This window comes from Corvus cornix, chromosome 1 (assembly GCF_000738735.6).
Source record: "Corvus cornix cornix isolate S_Up_H32 chromosome 1, ASM73873v5, whole genome shotgun sequence".
Taxonomy (NCBI): domain Eukaryota; kingdom Metazoa; phylum Chordata; class Aves; order Passeriformes; family Corvidae; genus Corvus; species Corvus cornix.
The window spans coordinates 117,249,134-117,267,756 of NC_046332.1; the positions used below are offsets into that span (position 1 = coordinate 117,249,134).

Here is an 18,623-nt window from a genome sequence, read left to right on the forward strand (position 1 = left end):
TGCGGCGCCTCGGGGACAGAGCCCGGGGCCGGGGCTCGGGCCCTGCTGCCACCAGGGCGCTGCCGAGCGCTCCCCGCCCGCCGGGGCCGGGCCCGGGCGCTGAGGGAGCGGCGCCGCCATTGCTGCCGCGCTCAGGGGCTCTGAGGGGAGCGCGGCTCCCGCCGGCCCCGCTCCGCCCGCACAGGCAACAGGAACATGAAGCACAAAGCCGGACGGGGCTGGGAATTGTGTCCGTGCGCTTCCAAATGCACACGGACTGCGGCCCCAAGGGCTGGGCTCGCCTGCGGCAGCATCGCCACACGGCTGCCCCAGGCCCTAAAGGCCCTGTGCAGATACCGGCGCCGGGCTGTGCGATGGCACACGAAACACACGCGGTTCCGCCTCTTCGGCAGAAAGAAACGAGTGCTTTAGCCTGTTTGGGAGAGAAAACTACTATCGATGGCACTCCTCTGTTGTACGTGGGGTTCAAAAGCATAACAAATACTAGAAAGTTATAATTACAAATACATGTGGGTCAAAAGTCATAAAGAGGTAGTTCAGAGCAACATCTCTACTGACAAAAGATTTAGTAAAAGAAAAATGATGCTGTAAAATACTTACACAGTTTTGTCACTTGTTGGTCTTGTCTTTTTAAACTTTTACATTTGTTTCCTGTGATCTTTACTTTGGAAACATTGAAGCAAAACTGAGCAACATCAGGGAAAAACTCCACAGCTGGGTACAAGGCTTCCGAACCCGTGCGGGGCTCCCGGCCGATTCACGCGCTCCGGACCGTGTGTGCACACGGGCACAAAGCACCTCTCCTTTCCGAGCCTGCACTGCAGCACGCAAGGATAAAACCAGAGTCACTCCTGATTTCATCAGCTTGCCGTGCATCATTTATCCAGCACCTCCTCCAGGTCTGGTGAGTGAGAGGAGACAGATCAAGTGTGGTTCTGGATAATCTATTTTGTCTCAAATTTTCCCACTCCTGACACTGCTTTGGAATGCCAACCTGCAGGTGGGACCACACCAGACGTCCCCCAAGCCTCTTGTCTGGGCTGGAGCCCTGCAGGACAGCTCCACCAAGAACAATTTCCCATTGTGCGAGTCTCCTTCGTTGTGGAAAAGAACAAAAGGAGAATTAGGGGTCCCCTTCTCCTCGTCCATCTTCTCAATAATTTCTGTCATCCTCTAGCGCAAACAGATCCAGGGTGCTGTTTCCTCCTGACAGGAAGCAGCTCCCTGGATGCTGTTTACCTCCCACTGGGATATTGGGAACTGTCATCTGCCCCCAGGGAGAGCTCTGCATCCTCATCTTCTTCGCATTGGGAGAGCCCTTTGTCCTCATCTACTTCCCATGGGGACATGTCTTGGACATTATAGTCTTCCCCAAAAGACAGCTCTTTGTCATATTTGCTTTCATCTTGGGAAAGCTTATTGTCGCTGCTGTTATCTCCTTGGGACAGCTCCTCGTTCCTGTCACTCTCCCCTTGGGACAGCTTTTTCTTTTGCTTGTCTGGGCCCTGGGATGGCTCACAGTCATTCTGTTTTTCCTCTCGGGAGAGCTCACTGTCATTTTCCTTTTGGAACAGCTCCAAGTCACTCTTGTTATCCCCTTGAGAGAGATCCTGGGTGTCATCCTCCCCTGGGCACACCTGTTTTTTCTTTAGTTCATCTTCCCACTCTTTGCCCTCTTCCCACTGGAACATTGAAGACAGACACCTCCAGCAGGAAGGCACACGAAGCAGTGTTCTGTAACAGGGATAACCCAAGGACAACACAGGAACAACAACCACTTTGTGCCCTCCTTATTTCATGGAATATTTTCCTGTTTGAAAGAACAGGGGCAGCTCCATGTGCAGCCCAGCCTGACTTTTGTCAGCCCCTGCGTTCACACACAGGGAGATAAAACGTGACCTGTGGAGCTGCAGTGGAACGAACAGGTCTCATTTTGGAGCAGGCACTGCTGGATATCAACCCCTGCTTTGCAGCAATTTGGAAAGCTTGGCAGAGGTGAGACACGTCCTCACTGCTCTCACAGCAAGTACTCCAATCACAGAGCGCAGCATTAACCGGGAGAGGTTTGTCTTTTGTCCCACTCCCTGCTGCCTTGATCCAGAGCTTCCCAGCCCACCTGCACCCTGGTGACCATGACCAGCTCCACCAGAGCACCTCCCCTCACCGCCCCACCACGGCTTCTTCCCTCCCCTCACGGCTCCCTCCCCTCACGGCTGCGGCGGCGCTCAGGCGCCCCCCGGCGGTGAACGGGGAGAGGCGAGACCTTCTCCCCGCCTCCTCCCTCACTTCCCTGCCTTTCTCCCCTCTCTCTCTCCCCGCTCCTCTTCCCTACTTCCCTGTCTCCCTCACTCCCCGTTCCCCCGGCCCTCCCGTCTTGCCCCATTCCTTCTCCTCCTCCATTGTCCTCGCTTTCCCCTCTCTCTCCCCCTCTCCCTCCCCCTCTCCCTCTGTCCTTGAGCGCAGGGTCAAAGCCGCGGCCCGGCCCCTCCTCTTGCCGCCGGCCCCTCCTCTTCCTGCCGGGCGCCGTTCCCGGCCCGTTCCCGAGGCCCGGGCGGCGGCACCAGGTGAGGCAGGGCCGGGCCGGGGTCGCAGCTGCGGGGGCCCTACGGAGCAGGGAGGGCGGGAGAGGGGGCGCCTCCTGGGGGCCCAATCCGTCCCCCCTTCCCAAATCCCAGCGGTGATCGCTCAGTTCACACTGCCAGAGAGTAACCCCCCCCCCCCCCCCCCCCCTTTCCCAGCCGGCGGCCCCGGGGGCTTGAGGGTTCTACATATGGTTCTTTAATGAACCATATGTTTATTAAAATCGAGGCTACCGAGTTATGAGAAAGTCGCTTTCTGAGCAAAAATTGAATTTAAAAAGATCATTTATTGATACTTCTGTTTAAGTAGTAGTTACACGGGGTTTTATGGCTGTATGAAAATCAGTTGTTATCTCTGTCCATCACCCAGATGGAATGAAATCACTGCATCATAGATAAAAAGTGTTAATGAGCTCCATTATCACAAGCTGATGATTTAATACCTTACATGGATCAAAGCCAGCTGAAAACATTGAGAATTGATTCAGTCCCAAGTACTTGTCCTTTTCCTTCTCTGTGTTAGGGCAGAAGGGCAATTTGGTGTGTGCAGAAGACATAAATGCTGCTTATTCTTTAATTAACCTTGAGGAGTTGATTTGACCTAGTTTTTTGTTTGGAAATGGAGTGAGCAAAAAAGATGTTGCCCTCTGTGAGTCTAGCTCCACTGATCCAGCATTTCCCTAAGGATTCCCATGAATGAAGAGAGGTTGGCTGATGTGTAACTGGTGTGTCCAGTTTGTGTTATATTCTTCCACACTGATTTTACATAAAGACTGACTTTGTCACCTGCTGAGGTGTTGCCTTTGCTGTGTCCCCAGATAACCCAGAATCACTGGAATTGCTGCAGAGGAACATACTGACTGCTGTTGATCTGTTCTGAGTTCCAGGTTTATGCCCCTGTCTGGCACCAGCGAAGGAGTTTGGCCACTGCTGGGATACAAAGGCTGATCTAAGTGAATCTGTAACCTGAGGGATGATCCAGATGTTGCTGTGAAATACCAAAACCGTGCTGTGATGACCTCCTTTGCAAATGTACCAGGTCGTTAATCTTGAGGCATTGATCCATGGGAGTAGGACATTGAGCTGTTGCTGAATGTAGGTACAGAGGAAAAAGGAGGCATTTGTTTCAGCAGCTATTGCTCAGCATCAACCTTATTTCCAGTTTACACTGGCATGAGTTTGCTGAAAGGCAGTAAAGGCAATACAATAAATAATAAAAAAAATAAAGGCAATAAAAATGCTTCCTGGGAATTCTTCAGTGCAAAACAAACCTGTGTTGTTGTTGTCATACCAGGAAAAAAGTAAATTGTGAATTAAATTTCATTTACATTGTAATACTACTACTTCAATAGTAATTAATTAGAAATGTAAATTAATGGCTTTAAGCTTAAGGAGGGCAGAGCTGGATGGGATATTGGGCAGGAATTGTTCCCTGGGAGGGTGGGCAGGCCCTGGCACAGGGTGCCCAGAGCAGCTGGGGCTGCCCCTGGATCCCTGGCAGTGCCCAAGGCCAGGCTGGACATTGGGGCTTGGAGCAGCCTGGCACAGTGGGAGGTGTCCCTGCCATGGCAGGGGTGGGAATGGGATGGGCTTTAAGGTCCCTTCCAACCCAAACTACTCTGGGATTCTGTGATTTCAATATTAGTCTATAAAAGAAAAAAATACTGCTGAATTTTAGTAGGGATTTCTTTAATATATCAGGCTAAAGATAAGACTTTTGCCCTGGAAGTTCTTTAAAGAAAAGGGTGTTTAACATGGTTTTTGTACAAATGTGTTTGTAGGTTGTTTATGATGTAGCTGCATCTGAAGAAATCCCCAGTGGCTTTGTGTCATGCTGAGTAACAACATGGGACATGGTTTCATGGGACGGGGAGCCATGATTCCAAGGAAGCTGAAGCCGTTTCTCTGCAGGATGTTGTCGGGTTACAAACCCAAAAATGACATCAAGGACTCTTACGAAATTCTGGGGCTCGAGGAAGGATGTTCCCTCGATGATGTCCGAAACTCCTATCGAAATCTTGCCAAAAAATACCACCCGGACAGCAGCTCCGGCATGGCCGATTCCAAGGCCTTCATAAGGGTGGAGGAGGCCTACAGGGTAGTGCTCAATGACCTGGAAGCCAAACAGATATTGGATCCCAGCGAGGAGGAGGAAGACCAGTTCAAATCCAAATCCCTGCAGCACAGACACTACCTGAGCTTTGAGGGCGTGGGCATCGGCACGCCGAGCCAGAGGGAGAAGCAGTACATGCAGTTCCGCGTGGACCGTGCCACCGAGCAGGTGCTGCAGTACCGGCAGCAGAGGCTCGAGAACCGCTACGCCGGCAGCGACCTGAGCAGAGCCGAGGACGTGAGGCAGAGCAAGAAAGTGAAGATAACTCAGGCGGTGGAACGGCTGGTTGAGGACCTCATCCAGGAATCCATGGCCAAAGGAGACTTCGACAACCTCAGTGGCAAAGGGAAGCCTTTGCAGAAGTTCTCGGACAGTCCCCACATCGACCCCATGACCCACAACCTGAACAGGATCCTCATTGACAATGGGTACCAGCCCGAGTGGATCCTGCTGCAGAAGGAAATCCGGGAGACCATTGAGCTGCTGAGGAAGAGCATCGTGGCCTCCAGGAGGAAGCTCGGGGAGCCGATGACGCTGTCGGAGCAGAAGCAATGGGGTCGGGTTTGCGAGCAGTTTGCAGAAGACATCAGGAAATTAAACAAGAGAGTCGACAACTTCAACCTGGTCGTGCCCATTCTGAGCAGGCAAATGGTGCATTTCAGCACGGACAAGGAAATCCTCCGAGCACAAAAGACTTACGAGGCTGTCATGGAAAAGGTTTCTGATTCAGACACGAAGGAAAACGAGGGGGAAGAGGGTAAAAGGTTTGGGTGGAAGTCTTCTCTCTTTAAGTGGTTAAAACTTACACTGAAATAATTTCATACTAACTCCTCTTGTCAAGGTTTTGAATGCACTTTATTAATGAAATGTAGCACTAGACAAATTTCAGGTTCGCTGAAAATGTCAAATCCACACTGTCACCCCACTTAATGGAAATTTGGTTGTGTGATGGATGTTTGCATTATAAATAATTGAGTTATTTTTAAATATTATTAAATTAAATGTGCCAGCTTGGGCTGTGGTGGAGTTAATTTTTCTCACAGTTAGTCTGGAGCTGTGTGTTGGATTTGAGCTGGAGGCAGTGCTGCTCATTCCATGTTTTTATTGCTGGGCAGGGCTTGCACAGCACCTTTTTTGCCCCTCACACTTCCCCACCACTGAGCAGCTGCTGGCTGGGTTAAACCACAGCAGCAGCAAATCAGTTCTTCTCTTGCAGGTCATTTTCCTTCTGCTGAAATCCAAATTAATGCTTCACTTCAGCAAAGAGCGTAATCACTTTTACAGTCTCTTATCACTTCAAAGGGGAAACCGAGGCATAAGAAAAACACATTAAAGATAAAGTGGAGGCAAACCTCTTGCTGTGCTCTGATTCACCTTTGCACTCCTATTTAAATACTTAGAGCTCATGAATTTTTGGCAGGTTCTCTGCATGCTTTTTAAAAGCACATTCACCTCTTTAAGGCTAAATTCAGTGGCCTTGAAGGGACGATTCTGGATGTCTGGACTTGGACTGTACACGTGCACAAGTCCATTTTTGCATCTTTAACACAGAAGAAGCAGAAGGAGGTCTTGGAAATTTATTTATTGGTGAACACCCCCTGCCATGGGCAGGGACACCTCCCACTGTCCCAGGCTGCTCCCAGCCCCAATGTCCAGCCTGGCCTTGGGCACTGCCAGGGATCCAGGGGCAGCCCCAGCTGCTCTGGGCAACCTGTGCCAGGGCCTGCCCACCCTCCCAGGGAACAATTCCTGCCCAATCTCCCATCCAGCCCTGCCCTCTGGCACTGGGAAGCCATTCCCCTGGCTCCTGGCCCTCCAGCCCTTGTCCCCAGTCCCTCTGCAGCTCTCCTGGAGCCCCTTTAGGCCCTGCAAGGGGCTCTGAGCTCTCCCTGGAGCTTCTCCTCTCCAGGTGAGCACCCCCAGCTCTGCCAGCCTGGCTCCAGCAGCTCTGTGTATGAATGTGTGTTTATTTCCATAATTATTCTTGTTCGTAATGAGAACTTAATTAATGATACTTTTCTGAAGGTCCTTTGACATAATACGCTTGAAAACCCCACATTTTGATTCTCATTACGATCTGCAGGAATTGGATCTGCATTGCTGTTCAGACAATCCAGTGGGAGATTTCAAGAGCAGATTGAATTCATGGCACAAGGGTAAACAGAAACCTGGCTGCAGTAAATGGGACCCACTTTGGCTCACAAGCATCAGCAGTTTCAATACTGGAGGTGCCATAAAGGGTGAAGCAGCAGACAGGGATTTTTATGTTCTTATTAAAACCAGTTGGGTTGAAATGGGGCAGGTGTGACCTGACTGAGGCACTTTAAATCAGCCTTACACTGATGTAATCCAAAACTGCCAGGCACAAAAATCCACTTGTGCTACATTTACAGTGATGATGGGAAAAATAATTTCCACTTTTATTTTCCCCAGGTGTGTGGAGGAGTTCAGCTTTTCAGGGCTGCTCTATAATTTTGTTGCTCTGAGCTCACAAAATCTTAAGAGCAGTATTTAGTCAATACTTCCAGAGGAAGTGTTCCAAGGAATACCAACTACCACATACAGAAAACCCAGGAGAGAATGGCCTTCAGAAGGAATTTTTCTGGCTGACACTGGACTGTTAATTTGAATTTGATAAATGTTATTTTATGACTGGAAAATAGGTGCAATCATTGCTGACCCCCAATCCAAAACCCATGTTGCTTATTCCCAGAACTTCCTATTTGTTGGTCTAATGACCACATGCCTTGTGGCTTGAAAGGCTTAAGTGACATCGTAATACTTAATATGACGACAAAAGATGGCATTTATTTATTTATTATTAAGATACAGTATTTGAGGTATCAGTTTTCCTCAGGGTGAGGAATCAGTTTCTTGCCCAACAGGACAAGTGGGAATGGCTTAAGACTGAAAGAGAGATTTAAACCAGGTATTGGGAAGAAATTCTTTCCTTCTGTAGGCACTGCCGAGTCCTGAGGATTTCTCTTTTTCAGAGTAGTAACATCTTGGGATGAACATGGAGGTACAGAGAAGGCTCTGAGGAGAAGGAGTAAAAGGAGAAGCAAGAGCAGGGCATCTTGTAAAAGAAACACATAAATGATAAATCTTTTTTCTTAGTGGGAGAAGGTGCCACTCTGAGGAAACAGGGTGTGTGGTGTCTCTGGACTTGATGGGACACAGTGCGTACATGTAAGTGAAGGTTAAAAAAGGAGTGGGGCTAAGAAGAGAGGACTTTGAGTGTAACTTTTACTGGGATTTCATGTGGCCACAGTTGTTTTTTGAGGAGAAAATTAATATTCTGTGGCCGTTTGGTTGCATCTCTCTGGGCCTTTCTGAGAGAGCTCCTTGTCTCAGTTTGTGCCCCACATGGCACTGGCATGTGGATATTATTTATATGGGCATTCTTTATGATGCCCCTGGATCCCTGGCAGTGCCCAAGGCCAGGCTGGACACTGGGGCTTGGAGCAGCCTGGCACAGTGGGAGGTGTCCCTGCCATGGCAGGGGTGGCACTGGGTGGGCTTTGAGGTCCCTTCCCACCCGAATCAATCTGATTGTTTCAACTCCATCTCTGTGAGATGTGCCCTCTAATCCTCAAAATGCTGACTTCGATCCAGTTCTTTTGCTTTCGTTTGCTCAGGGCTTGTATTCAACATCTGTCTCCTGTCACTTACTCGTTTTGCTGTTTTAGATGGAGTATGTTCCACAATGATTTATTGACGCGTTACCTCCATATTGCCTGTCCACTAGGTTGCCTTCCAACGCAGACCATTCCGTGATTGATCCTATGAATTAGAATTTATCTATGTTTATTAATTCCGTTTGGTTTCATTAAACCAGACACGGGACTGACGTTTGAGAGCATTTCGAAGTTTATTTCAACACGGGACCTGCTTGACAATATTGTGTCGTTCTGGTGGGTCAGCAGAGAAGGACGGGGGTCATTTATGGCCGTGTGGGAGGCGGCTCTGGGGTGTGAGCGGGCCGTGAGGGACCGCGGAGAGGGGCGGCCATGGCGGGCGGGGCGCCGGCCGTGAGGGGACGGGGGCGGGGCCTGAGGGGAAACGCGGGAGCGCCTTGGCTCCGCCCCTTCCCGCCCCGCCCGAGCGGAATGGGGGCGGGGCTTGGGCGGGAGCCTCCGCATTAACCAATAACAGCGCTCCGTCCTCACCCGGCCCCCGGCTGACGCGTAGCGCTCGGTTCTGATTGGCTGGAGGGCGCGTCAGTCAGGCGGCTCGGTGCCCGCAGGCGGAAGCGTCTCGCCCAGGAGCGGGTACGTGCGGCCGGGCCGGGGCGGCACCGGCACCGGCACCGGGGGCTGGAGCGGGATGGGGAGCGGCATGGGGAGCGGCATGGGGAGCGAGAGCGGGACCGCGAGGGACCCCCGGGCCGGTCCCCAGGGACACCGGCACGTCCCGGTGTGTCACGGATTGTCCGGCCCTTGGGACGCACCGCCGGTGCCCCGCGGAGAGTTTGGGGTCTGTAGGTGAAATTAAAGAAAAAAATTGCTTATTTTGTCTAAATAGCAATTTGTTTGGTCGGGCCGTAGCGATTACTGGCGGGGCTTTAGCTGCAGCGCGGGGTCGTGGCTCATCGTGCCCCGTCATCCCCGGTTCCATCGCACAGCAGCGATGCACGCGGTGCGGACGGAGTCAAAACTGGCCTCGGGAGAATTGCGACATCCAGGGGGTTTTATCCCTGCCGCCTCAAATCCTCAAACTTTAACAGCGCTCTTAAAGAAGCCTCGCTGCGGGCAGCTCTGGGGCTGAGCAGCGCATTCCTGTAAAGGGATAAGTCATGGGATGGGTTGTGTTGGAGCCCACCCAGTGCCAGCCCTGCCATGGCAGGGACACCTCCCACTGTCCCAGGCTGCTCCAAGCCCCAATGTCCAGCCTGGCCTTGGGCACTGCCAGGGATGGGGCCTCATAAGGAATGTAAATATAATAACATCACTTTTTAATAAGTTTGCCACACAGCCTTGTTTTTGTATAAATTAATTTAAAACTTCCTTTCTCTGCTCTTGTCTTTCTGTAATACTTAAAAATTGGACAACAGAGCCGAGTGCAGTGGAATAGGGAGAACTGAAAGTGAAATTGCAGGAGATTACTGAAATAAGTGGAAACATCACAGTGGGTGTAACAGAAATGTTCACAGAAACTCCTGATGTACTTTTCATCCTCTGTGCATGTGGGGAAATGTGGGACTTAAAGGATATTCTAATAAGTTGCTTGTGGAATGTGTGTCTTCCTCAAGGAAAACTTGAGTATTGTTCATGACTTTAAATTTCTTCTTTCTCCTTCTGTCTTTTCCTCTCTTCCTCGGAAACAGGAGGTTCTGTTCGTTACTAACCCAGTGATATTCCAGGTTAAGGCATTTTTCTTTCTGCAGACGTTTTGTATTTCCTTGCAACTGCTTTCAGTGTTTTGTTCAAGTGAAATCAGCTCATTTTGGGAGAGAAAAGCTGATTTTCAGGTGCAGATGTTGAACTCCTGTTGTGTTTTCTGTCTGTGTAACAGACCAGTGGGTTTATTCTCAGTGCTGGCATCTGCCAGGGATGATTGTTACAGCTCCAGTTGCGCTCACTTTGTTCAGAGTCTTCAGTTTGTTGCTGCAGATGTGTTTTTGTTTGCTGGACACGAGTGAGGAGTGTTCCTGTCTGCCCTTGGAAAAGGGGAGGAGGCTGATGGTGGGAAGGGCATTGAAGGACGGGGAGTGCCAAAGGCTGTACCTGTTTCCTCCCTGGGAAGTGTGTGGGTGTAAGAGTTTAAACCAGAGGGTGAGTTCTGCACCTTTATCCAGGTGGGAGGTTCCAGCTGAAAGCGTCTGCCTCCACCAGAGGTGTCTGTGCAGGAGGATGGACCTGGGCTGAAAACTGCCCCTGTTAGTCCTGGTGGGGACAAACTTCAGCCTGGCTCTTGTGCTGTCCATGGAGCCTCAGCTTCACAGGGGGGCTGGTTTGTTTAAATGCAGCTTATTATTTTCTTCCTTTTTCTCTTCAGGGTGTTGAGAATTACGGATCATGGAATGTTTGGGTTGGGAGGAACTGTGAGGATTGTCTGGTGCCACCCCTGCCATGGCAGGGACACCTCCCACTGTGCCAGGCTGCTCCAAGCCCCAATGTCCAGCCTGGCCTTGGCCACTGCCAGGGATCCAGGGGCAGCCCCAGCTGCTCTGGGCACCCTGTGCCAGGGCCTGCCCACCCTCCCAGGGAACAATTCCTGCCCAATCTCCCATCCAGCCCTGCCCTCTGGCACTGGGAAGCCATTCCCTGGCTCCTGGCCCTCCATGCCTTGTCCCCAGTCCCTCTGCAGCTCTCCTGGAGCCCCTTTAGGCCCTGCAAGGGGCTCTGAGCTCTCCCTGGATCCTTCTCCTCTCCAGGTGAGCACCCCCAGCTCTCCCAGCCTGGCTCCCTCTGCTCATCCTGGTGCCTCCTCTGGCCTCTCTCCAGCAGCTCCACGTCCTCCCTGTGCTGGTCCCAGGGCTGGGGCAGCTCTGCAGGTGGGCTCTCACCTGGGCACAGGGGCACAGGGGCACCATCCCAATCCCTTCCCTACTTCTTGTTCCAAGCCCAGGACACCTTTGGCTCTCTGACTGCAGGTGTCCATTGTTGGCTCAAGTCCTTTTTCTCCCACAGGGATGTTCTGTTGAGGTCCCTTGGGAGGGTCTCTTCCCTCCCCTGTATCAGTGCGTTCCTTCCCTCTGGCATATTAAATCCAGGATTTTTTAGCTGGATTTATTGAGTACCTTTTGGCCCACCCCTCTTGGGTTGTCTCTGTACTGTGTTCACATTGCCCAGAGCAGCTGGGGCTGCCCCTGGATCCCTGGCAGTGCCCAAGGCCAGGCTGGACATTGGGGCTTGGAGCAGCCTGGGACAGTGGGAGGTGTCCCTGCCATGGCAGGGGTGGCACTGGATGGGCTTTGAGGTCTCTCCCAACCCAAATCATTCCATGATTCCATGTTTGCCTGCGGCCACTGCAGGGTGAGGCCCCTCAGCTCCATAGTGGGGACAGCAACAGGAACCATGAGCGAGTTCCAGTGGGGGTGGGTGAGGAACTGGGAGGGCAAAGCAGGAATTGCTGCAGGGAGAGGGACAGACACAGCCATGGTCTGAAGAGGAGCAAGGAAAGTCCAGCTGGAGCCATTTAAGAGTGGAAAATGAGGAAGGGCTTTAGGAGCAGTTGTAATTCGGCTGAGGGAGCTGGGAAGGGGCTCAGGCTGGAGCAAAGGAGGCTCAGGGGGGACCTTGTGGCTCTGCACAAGTCCCTGACAGGAGGGGGCAGCCGGGGGGGTCGGGCTCTGCTGCCAGGGAACAGGGACAGGAGGAGAGGGAACGGCCTCAGGCTGAGATTAGAGATTAAAAAGAAAATTTCCCTGCCAGAGTGGTGAGGCCTTGGGATGAGCTGCCCAGGGAGTGCTGGAGTCACTGTCTCTGGGAGTGCTCAGGAGGAGTCTGGATGTGGCCCTTGGGGACAGGCTTTGGGGTGCTGCTGGTGCTGCTGGGGTGGCACTGGGTGATCCTGGAGGGCTCTGCCAACCCTGGTGATCCTGGAATTCCATATGAGCACAGCACTGCAATTCCCTGTGAAAGCTGTGGGAAGAGCAGGGATCTGACATTGCCAGGGAAAGGTGTCATTTAGGCGAATAACCAGATGGCTGAGCCCAGGTGCTGCACAAATTAAAGTAACTTTGGAATTGGATGATTGATTTTGATGTTTGAAGTGGCATCACAAGTGTGGGTTTCTGGAGCTGGATTCTGGAGGACAAACTTTTTGCTCTTGTTCACAAGAGGTGACCTGTGTTTGTAGCGTGGACAATCTGTTTATTTATGGCTTTTTATTTCACTTCTTCTCACTGCTGTTATTAACCAGAAAATGTTCTCCATCAGTCTGTGTAACACAATTATGAAGGACATTTTTGTTGGTCTTTACCAAGTGGCTGGAGATGAGTTATGGCAGGTTGGGAAATGCAGGAGTTGACAACACTAAACCAAATTAGAATGGTGCTAAGAGCAGTTGTGAGTCAGTTAATTAATTAACTTTGCTTTCCTCTTCCCATATTGAAGGTTTCCCTGTGACCTTCCCTCTGTGCAGCAGGACCTTCTTTACCCTCAGAATCAGTTGATTTGCTGAGTTGGGCTCTTTTTCTCTGTGTTCAAAAAGGCACTGAATTACATTATCTGTTAGATTGGAGACTGGAAATATTAGTATTTAATTGAGATTCCTTGACATGACTTGAAGAGCAAGTTCTGCCATAAGCTTTTGGGTTGTGTGGTGGTTTTCTATTGTAATTCTGTGTAGGGGAGGTTGTTTCATGGATATAGCTCAATACAGCATCAGCAGAGGTTGTCATGGAATGGTTTGGGTTGGGAGGACTTCGAAACGATCTCATTCCCTCTCCTGCCATGGGCAGGGGAGATCCCACGGGAAGGTTCTCGATAAAAACCCGAATTCTGTAAAACCCCGCAGACTGTAACTCATGAGAGTTGTCCAACATCTTGACATGTTCCTGGTGGATGCTGACATCATCCTTGGCTGTGTTTCAGGCACTCAGGCAGGGCTGTTGATGGAAGAGCTCGGGGCCGTGTGAGCCGTGGCCATGGCAGGGTTCCTGGACAATTTCCGCTGGCCGGAGTGCGAGTGCATCGACTGGAGCGAGCGCCGCAACGCCATCGCCTCCATCGTGGCCGGGGTGCTGGTGAGCCGGGGCACACGGGCTGGGAATCCATCAGCAGTCCCACTCCTGCCTCCAGTTCTGTCAGTTCTCCCTCTTAACTGCCCCCAGTCCAGCCTGTTCCCTCCCAGGGTCACTGTGGGACTGCCAGCAGCCTTGGCACAAGTCCCGTGACGTTGCTGATCACGAACCATTTCTGCTCTCTGTTCTTGAAAAAAATCCCTCATGGATTTCCTGCAGAGTTGGATCTGTTGGAGCTGATCTGTTCTGCATCATCTCTATCTCGTGTGTGTTCAGAGTCTGGGTTCTTGTTCTTAAGGGGAACAAGGAACGGGGAATTTCACAGAAATTGCAGAGGGAGTTTCACAGAATCCCAGAGGGTTTTGGGTTGGGAGGGACCTTAAAGCCCATCCAGTGCCATCCCTGCCATGGCAGGGACACCTCCCACTGTGCCAGGCTGCTCCAAGCCCCAATGTCCAGCCTGGCCTTGGGCACTGCCAGGGATCCAGGGGCAGCCCCAGCTGCTCTGGGCACCCTGTGCCAGGGCCTGCCCACCCTCCCAGGGAACAATTCCTGCCCAGTATCCACTTCCAGAGATGGGGCAGCCACAGCTTCTCTGGGCATACATTTATCCATACCCTGCTTCTTAATTTGAACAGAAAGTGTGACTGATTCTCAAACACTGCTCTGAAAACAGGAGCATTGAGGTTTGTGCAAACATTGCCAATCAAAGACATTTAAATCACTTTCCAGAAGAGCTGGTGCTCGTTAGAAGCCAGTTAACCCAGTGCTGTCCAGGACCACTGGCCTGGCTTCCCTGCCTGTTCCTGTGCCCTCCCAGCCTCATCCCCTGTGTTTGTGCCCAGTTTTTCACAGGCTGGTGGATCATGATCGACGCTGCCGTGGTTTATCCCAAGCCAGAGCAGCTGAACCACGCCTTCCACACCTGTGGGGTCTTCTCCACGCTGGCCTTCTTCATGTGAGTGTTGGACACAGGGAGCTCTCATCACATGAACACAGGAAACTAACCCAGGGTTTACTGACAATGTGTCCAGTATGGATAAATCAGAGAATCCTGGAATGGTTTGGGTTGGGAGGGACCTCAAAGCCCACCCAGTGCCAGCCCTGCCATGGCAGGGACACCTCCCACTGTGCCAGGCTGCTCCAAGCCCCAATGTCCAGCCTGGCCTGGGACACTGCCAGGGCTGGAGAATCCAATATTTGCCTCAATATGAAACAATTGTCTGCCTTTCCCCCTGTTTTTAAACAGCTTTTGCAGCTGTTCCTTGCCCAAAACTTCCTCAAGTGGGAGGGGTAAGAGTAGCATGGCTTTTGTCATGGAGACATAAATAGAAGTAACAACTTTTATTGAATCATCCAATGCTGGCAAGAAAAAAGGAGGATTTGGGATCTGTAACTATTCAGAATGCCAAGGAATTTCTCAGAATTTGTCACTTCTTAAAAAAAAAATAATCTGGGGTTTTATGTAGAACTCTGAATTGATTTTCTGTAATCTGAAGTGTATCTCTTTTTTTTGTCTCCAGGATAAATGCTGTATCAAATGCACAGGTGAGAGGAGACAGCTACAGTGATGGATGCTTAGGAAGAACAGGTAAATTAACTCTACAAATCCTGCTCAGGTGAACGACTCATCATTTACCTGCTGGGTTTTTTTTTCCAAGTGGTGGTGAAAGAAATAATCAGGAGATAGGAGTAGGAGAGGACTGTTGTGAATTAATTCCTTTACAGAATTAACCCTTGCAGATAAGTGCTGGCTTTGTTAAAAAGGGGAACTTGGAAAAATTCAACTGCTGGAAGTCTTGGCTTCCCAAATTTCCCCTGCAAACCCTGGGTAGCTGCTGGGAGAAATCAGTTCCTGCCTGGGGGTGCTCTGGAGCAGACATTCCCTAGGAATGTGTCACAAACATTTCCATTTCCTCTGTGTCACTGCTGTGGGTGTCCTTGGACCTGCTGTCCTTTCCCTACTTCTATTCATAATTCCCTTCCTATTTCCCACATGGATCCCAGCAGCCTTGTCCATGGGATTTGTAAATTTGGTGGGATGTACTGATACTTGAAGTGGCCTATGATTCTTTTTTGTGTGTCATTCATGAGCCAGCTCCAGAGAACCTTTGCACAGGAATATTTTTCCTTCCCAATGACTGAGCAAGCGGATTGTTTTGTCCTTGATCCAGGGTTTAACCCTTTCCACTTGTGCCTTTAGTGAGATCAGGTATTCCATGCTCCCAGAGGAGCAGCTGGATTGCCTGTGCCTATGGATAATAATCCACATTTCACTCTTCCCTGCAGGGGCTCGGATCTGGCTCTTCATTGGCTTCATGTTGATGTTTGGATCCCTCATTGCTTCCATGTGGATCCTCTTTGGAGCCTATGTTACACAGAGTAAGTTGGGTTATCTTCTCCTCAAGGAAAGTACTTTTCCTGCCAGCTTTTGGCAGGAAATCCACAGGGATGGAAGCCTGTGGTCTCTGGAAAATCCGAGCCACACCATCCAGGTTTTAGTCTGGGATTGAAACTGGAATAGTGTGTTAAATCCACTTCCCTGTAACTGGAATATCCTGTTAAATCCAGATCCCAGTTAACTGGAATAGTGTGTCAAATCCACCTCCCAGTAACTGGAATAGCCTTTTAAATCCACCTCCCAGTAACTGGAATAGTGTGTTAAATCCAGCTCCCAGTAACTGGAATATCCTGTTAAATCCAGCTCCCAGTAACTGGAATAGTGTGTTAAATCCAGCTCCCAGTAACTGGAATATCCTATTAAATCCAGCTGCCAGAACTAAAGAACTGAGTGTTTCCTCTGTTCCTCCTCTGCAGACACTAACGTGTACCCTGGATTAGCAGTGTTTTTCCAGAATGCATTGATATTTTTCAGGTAAGTTACCTGGGTGAATCCCCCTCCTTCCAAAGGGACTTTCCTGCTTCCATACATTGATACTCCTGGAAAAGCAGCTCTCTCTTCTCCTCCCTTTGCTGCAGAGCTTAGAAACAAGGTTTGATTTGCCCCTGCCCAGGCTCCTCACTCCCTCACACTCCTGTCAGTCCAGCTCTCTGCTCCCCCGGATGTGCAGCTCTGGAATGTGGATGGCCAGGGATGTACAGAGTTTTCTGGATGAGGTATTGCCAGTGTCTTTGGCTAATGGCAACCATTCACCTCTGTCTTACATCCCTCAGCTTCCATCCCAGCAGAGCCAGGTGGGGGATTCAGTTCCCCTTTTCCAGAGTATTTCACACCAATGGCTCAGTTCTCTGGTAGTTGATGTTCCCTGTATCTCCTGATATCACTGGCTGAGCTCTCAGCTATAGAGTGGTAATTCCTTTTCCTAAGAGCATGGTGCTGTGTTTTGTGGCAGCACACTGGATTTATTTCAAATAATATTGTTAAATCTATCCTGTAACACTGGGAAATGGATTTGGTGTCTGTAATAACTCTTCTTACTTGTGGAATGCATTTTGCAATCCATGGATTTTATTAATAAAAGACACAGAAAGTGTTCAAGAGTGTCAGCTCCAAGATCAGTCACTGGAAAGTTTCATCTCACCTCCTTTCTTCTTTCAACTGGCTGATCCTTTTCCTTCCAGCCCCACACCAGATGCTTTGCAGTGACCTGGATTGATGGGCTCTGGGAAAGGGGTGATGTTCCTGCAGGAAACAGCAGCTCCTAAGTCTCCTCTGGGATTGAAAAGGGAAACTGCTGAAGGCAGATTTTGTGCCTGAAATTTTTAGTTTGATTTTGAATCCCAGAAGGTTTGGGTTGGAAGGGGCCATAATCCCATCCAGTCCCCCGTGGGCAGGGACACCTTCCACCCTCTCAGATGGGTCCAAATCCTGTCCAACCTGGCCTTGGGCACTGCCAGGGATCCAGGGGCAGCTACAACATGTGGAATTTTGGAAATCAATTTGTAATTTGGATCTGATTCTCTACCACAGGCTCAATATTCTTCCTGATTTGCTCATAAAAATGGAATTGTTTAGGTTTTATCCCAGCAATCCTGTCAGGTTGGGCTGATTCCCAGGTGCTAGGGTGAGACCTGCTGCTCTGGACTCCTTGAATTTGATAAATGCCAGGCTTTTCCTTCAGAAGGGCTGTGAAACTGGGTATTTTTTATTTGAGCTTCAGTTGGCTCCCACAGTTCCAGCCATGCACAGGAAACCAAATACAAACACCGAACCCAAATGCTGACCTGACTGAAAGTTGGGGGCTGGGCTGTTGATTTGCACAGGATAAGATTTAAGGATACTGTTAAAGTTACTTCATGTGTGGTCTGATTTTTATTTCTTTTTTCCCCCCCCCCCCTTAGCACTCTGATCTACAAGTTTGGGAGAACAGAAGAGCTGTGGGGCTGAGCTCACTCCTGGTCTGGTCCATAGTTGCCATGTGGTTCTTGTATGTAGATAAATTCACAGTCCTTTGTTCTTGGTTTGCTTCCCAAACTGTTGGAACTGAGACAATTCCAGGCTCTGTCCGAAGCTCCTCTTTTCCCAGGACACACTTGTGAATATGTACATAGGACTGTGTATATTTCAAAGGGAATGGCAGGCTTTCCTGCTGGAATCTCCAGGCTTTCTCCTTCAAATCCATGGCTTTCCATCAGTTTCATCTTCCAAACCTTCACCTGTGTCCGAGGCTTCAGTGAACAATTAGTGAGCAAACAGGACAGAGGCCATCCCTGGACCAGGGGCCGTGCTGGGATAAGAGCTGATTTTAAGAATTTTATATTATTGTTCAGGTAAATAAAACGTAGCTTTTTTTTTTTTTTTTTTGGGTAAAAGGTTATGGGTTTTTCAGCAAGTCCCTACACTCAGCAGGTTGTGCATGGCAAAGCAAAGTGTCCCTGACTTGTGATGGCTCTGGCACAAAGGACATTTGCTGGCACCACAGTCCTTGGAATTAATTTCATGCTGCTCAGTGTAAGAGATGCCAGTTGGTATTTAATGTATTTCCTGATATTAGAATAAAAAACTCCAACAAACTGATGCCAGTTGTACTTGGTGTAAAGGATAAATGAGTCAGAGCAACTTCTTGCTGCTCAGGCAAGTGTCATTGGCTGCAGGGGAAGCTGTTTGCTGGTAAGTGACTTTTCCTGACCTGTTCCCTCTCTGCTTAAAAGGAAGTGGGATATGGATGGATTTATTGTTCACAGTCCTACCTTGTAATAATTTTAAGGTTCAATAAATTCTAGGAGTGACTCATAGCCAGCTTTAGGGCTGCTATTGCCCCAGTTAAAATGTATTTATCTC

General features: G+C 50.0%; 2 protein-coding genes across 3 annotated transcripts; both read left to right on the forward strand.

Moving 5' to 3' along the window:
* Positions 1 to 2,340: 2,340 nt before the first annotated feature.
* DNAJC28 (DnaJ heat shock protein family (Hsp40) member C28) lies at positions 2,341 to 5,707 on the forward strand. 2 transcript variants are annotated; one of them, XM_039553924.1, is made up of 3 exons: positions 2,341 to 2,564; positions 3,467 to 3,674; positions 4,361 to 5,707. In XM_039553924.1, the coding sequence occupies exon 3, from the start codon at positions 4,411 to 4,413 to the stop codon at positions 5,506 to 5,508; it is 1,098 nt and encodes a 365-aa protein (XP_039409858.1). In that variant the 5' UTR covers positions 2,341 to 2,564; positions 3,467 to 3,674; positions 4,361 to 4,410; the 3' UTR covers positions 5,509 to 5,707. The 2 variants fall into 2 exon arrangements, with proteins under 2 accessions (XP_039409858.1, XP_039409853.1); XM_039553919.1 differs by having other exon boundaries at positions 2,342 to 2,564; positions 3,467 to 3,618.
* A 3,185-nt stretch (positions 5,708 to 8,892) lies between these two features.
* TMEM50B (transmembrane protein 50B) lies at positions 8,893 to 18,359 on the forward strand. Its single transcript, XM_039553928.1, has 7 exons — positions 8,893 to 8,963; positions 13,233 to 13,384; positions 14,227 to 14,339; positions 14,905 to 14,972; positions 15,671 to 15,763; positions 16,199 to 16,256; positions 17,684 to 18,359. Exons 2-7 carry the CDS (start codon positions 13,286 to 13,288, stop codon positions 17,727 to 17,729), a joined length of 477 nt encoding a protein of 158 aa, XP_039409862.1. The 5' UTR covers positions 8,893 to 8,963; positions 13,233 to 13,285; the 3' UTR covers positions 17,730 to 18,359.
* The last annotated feature ends 264 nt before the right edge of the window (positions 18,360 to 18,623 follow it).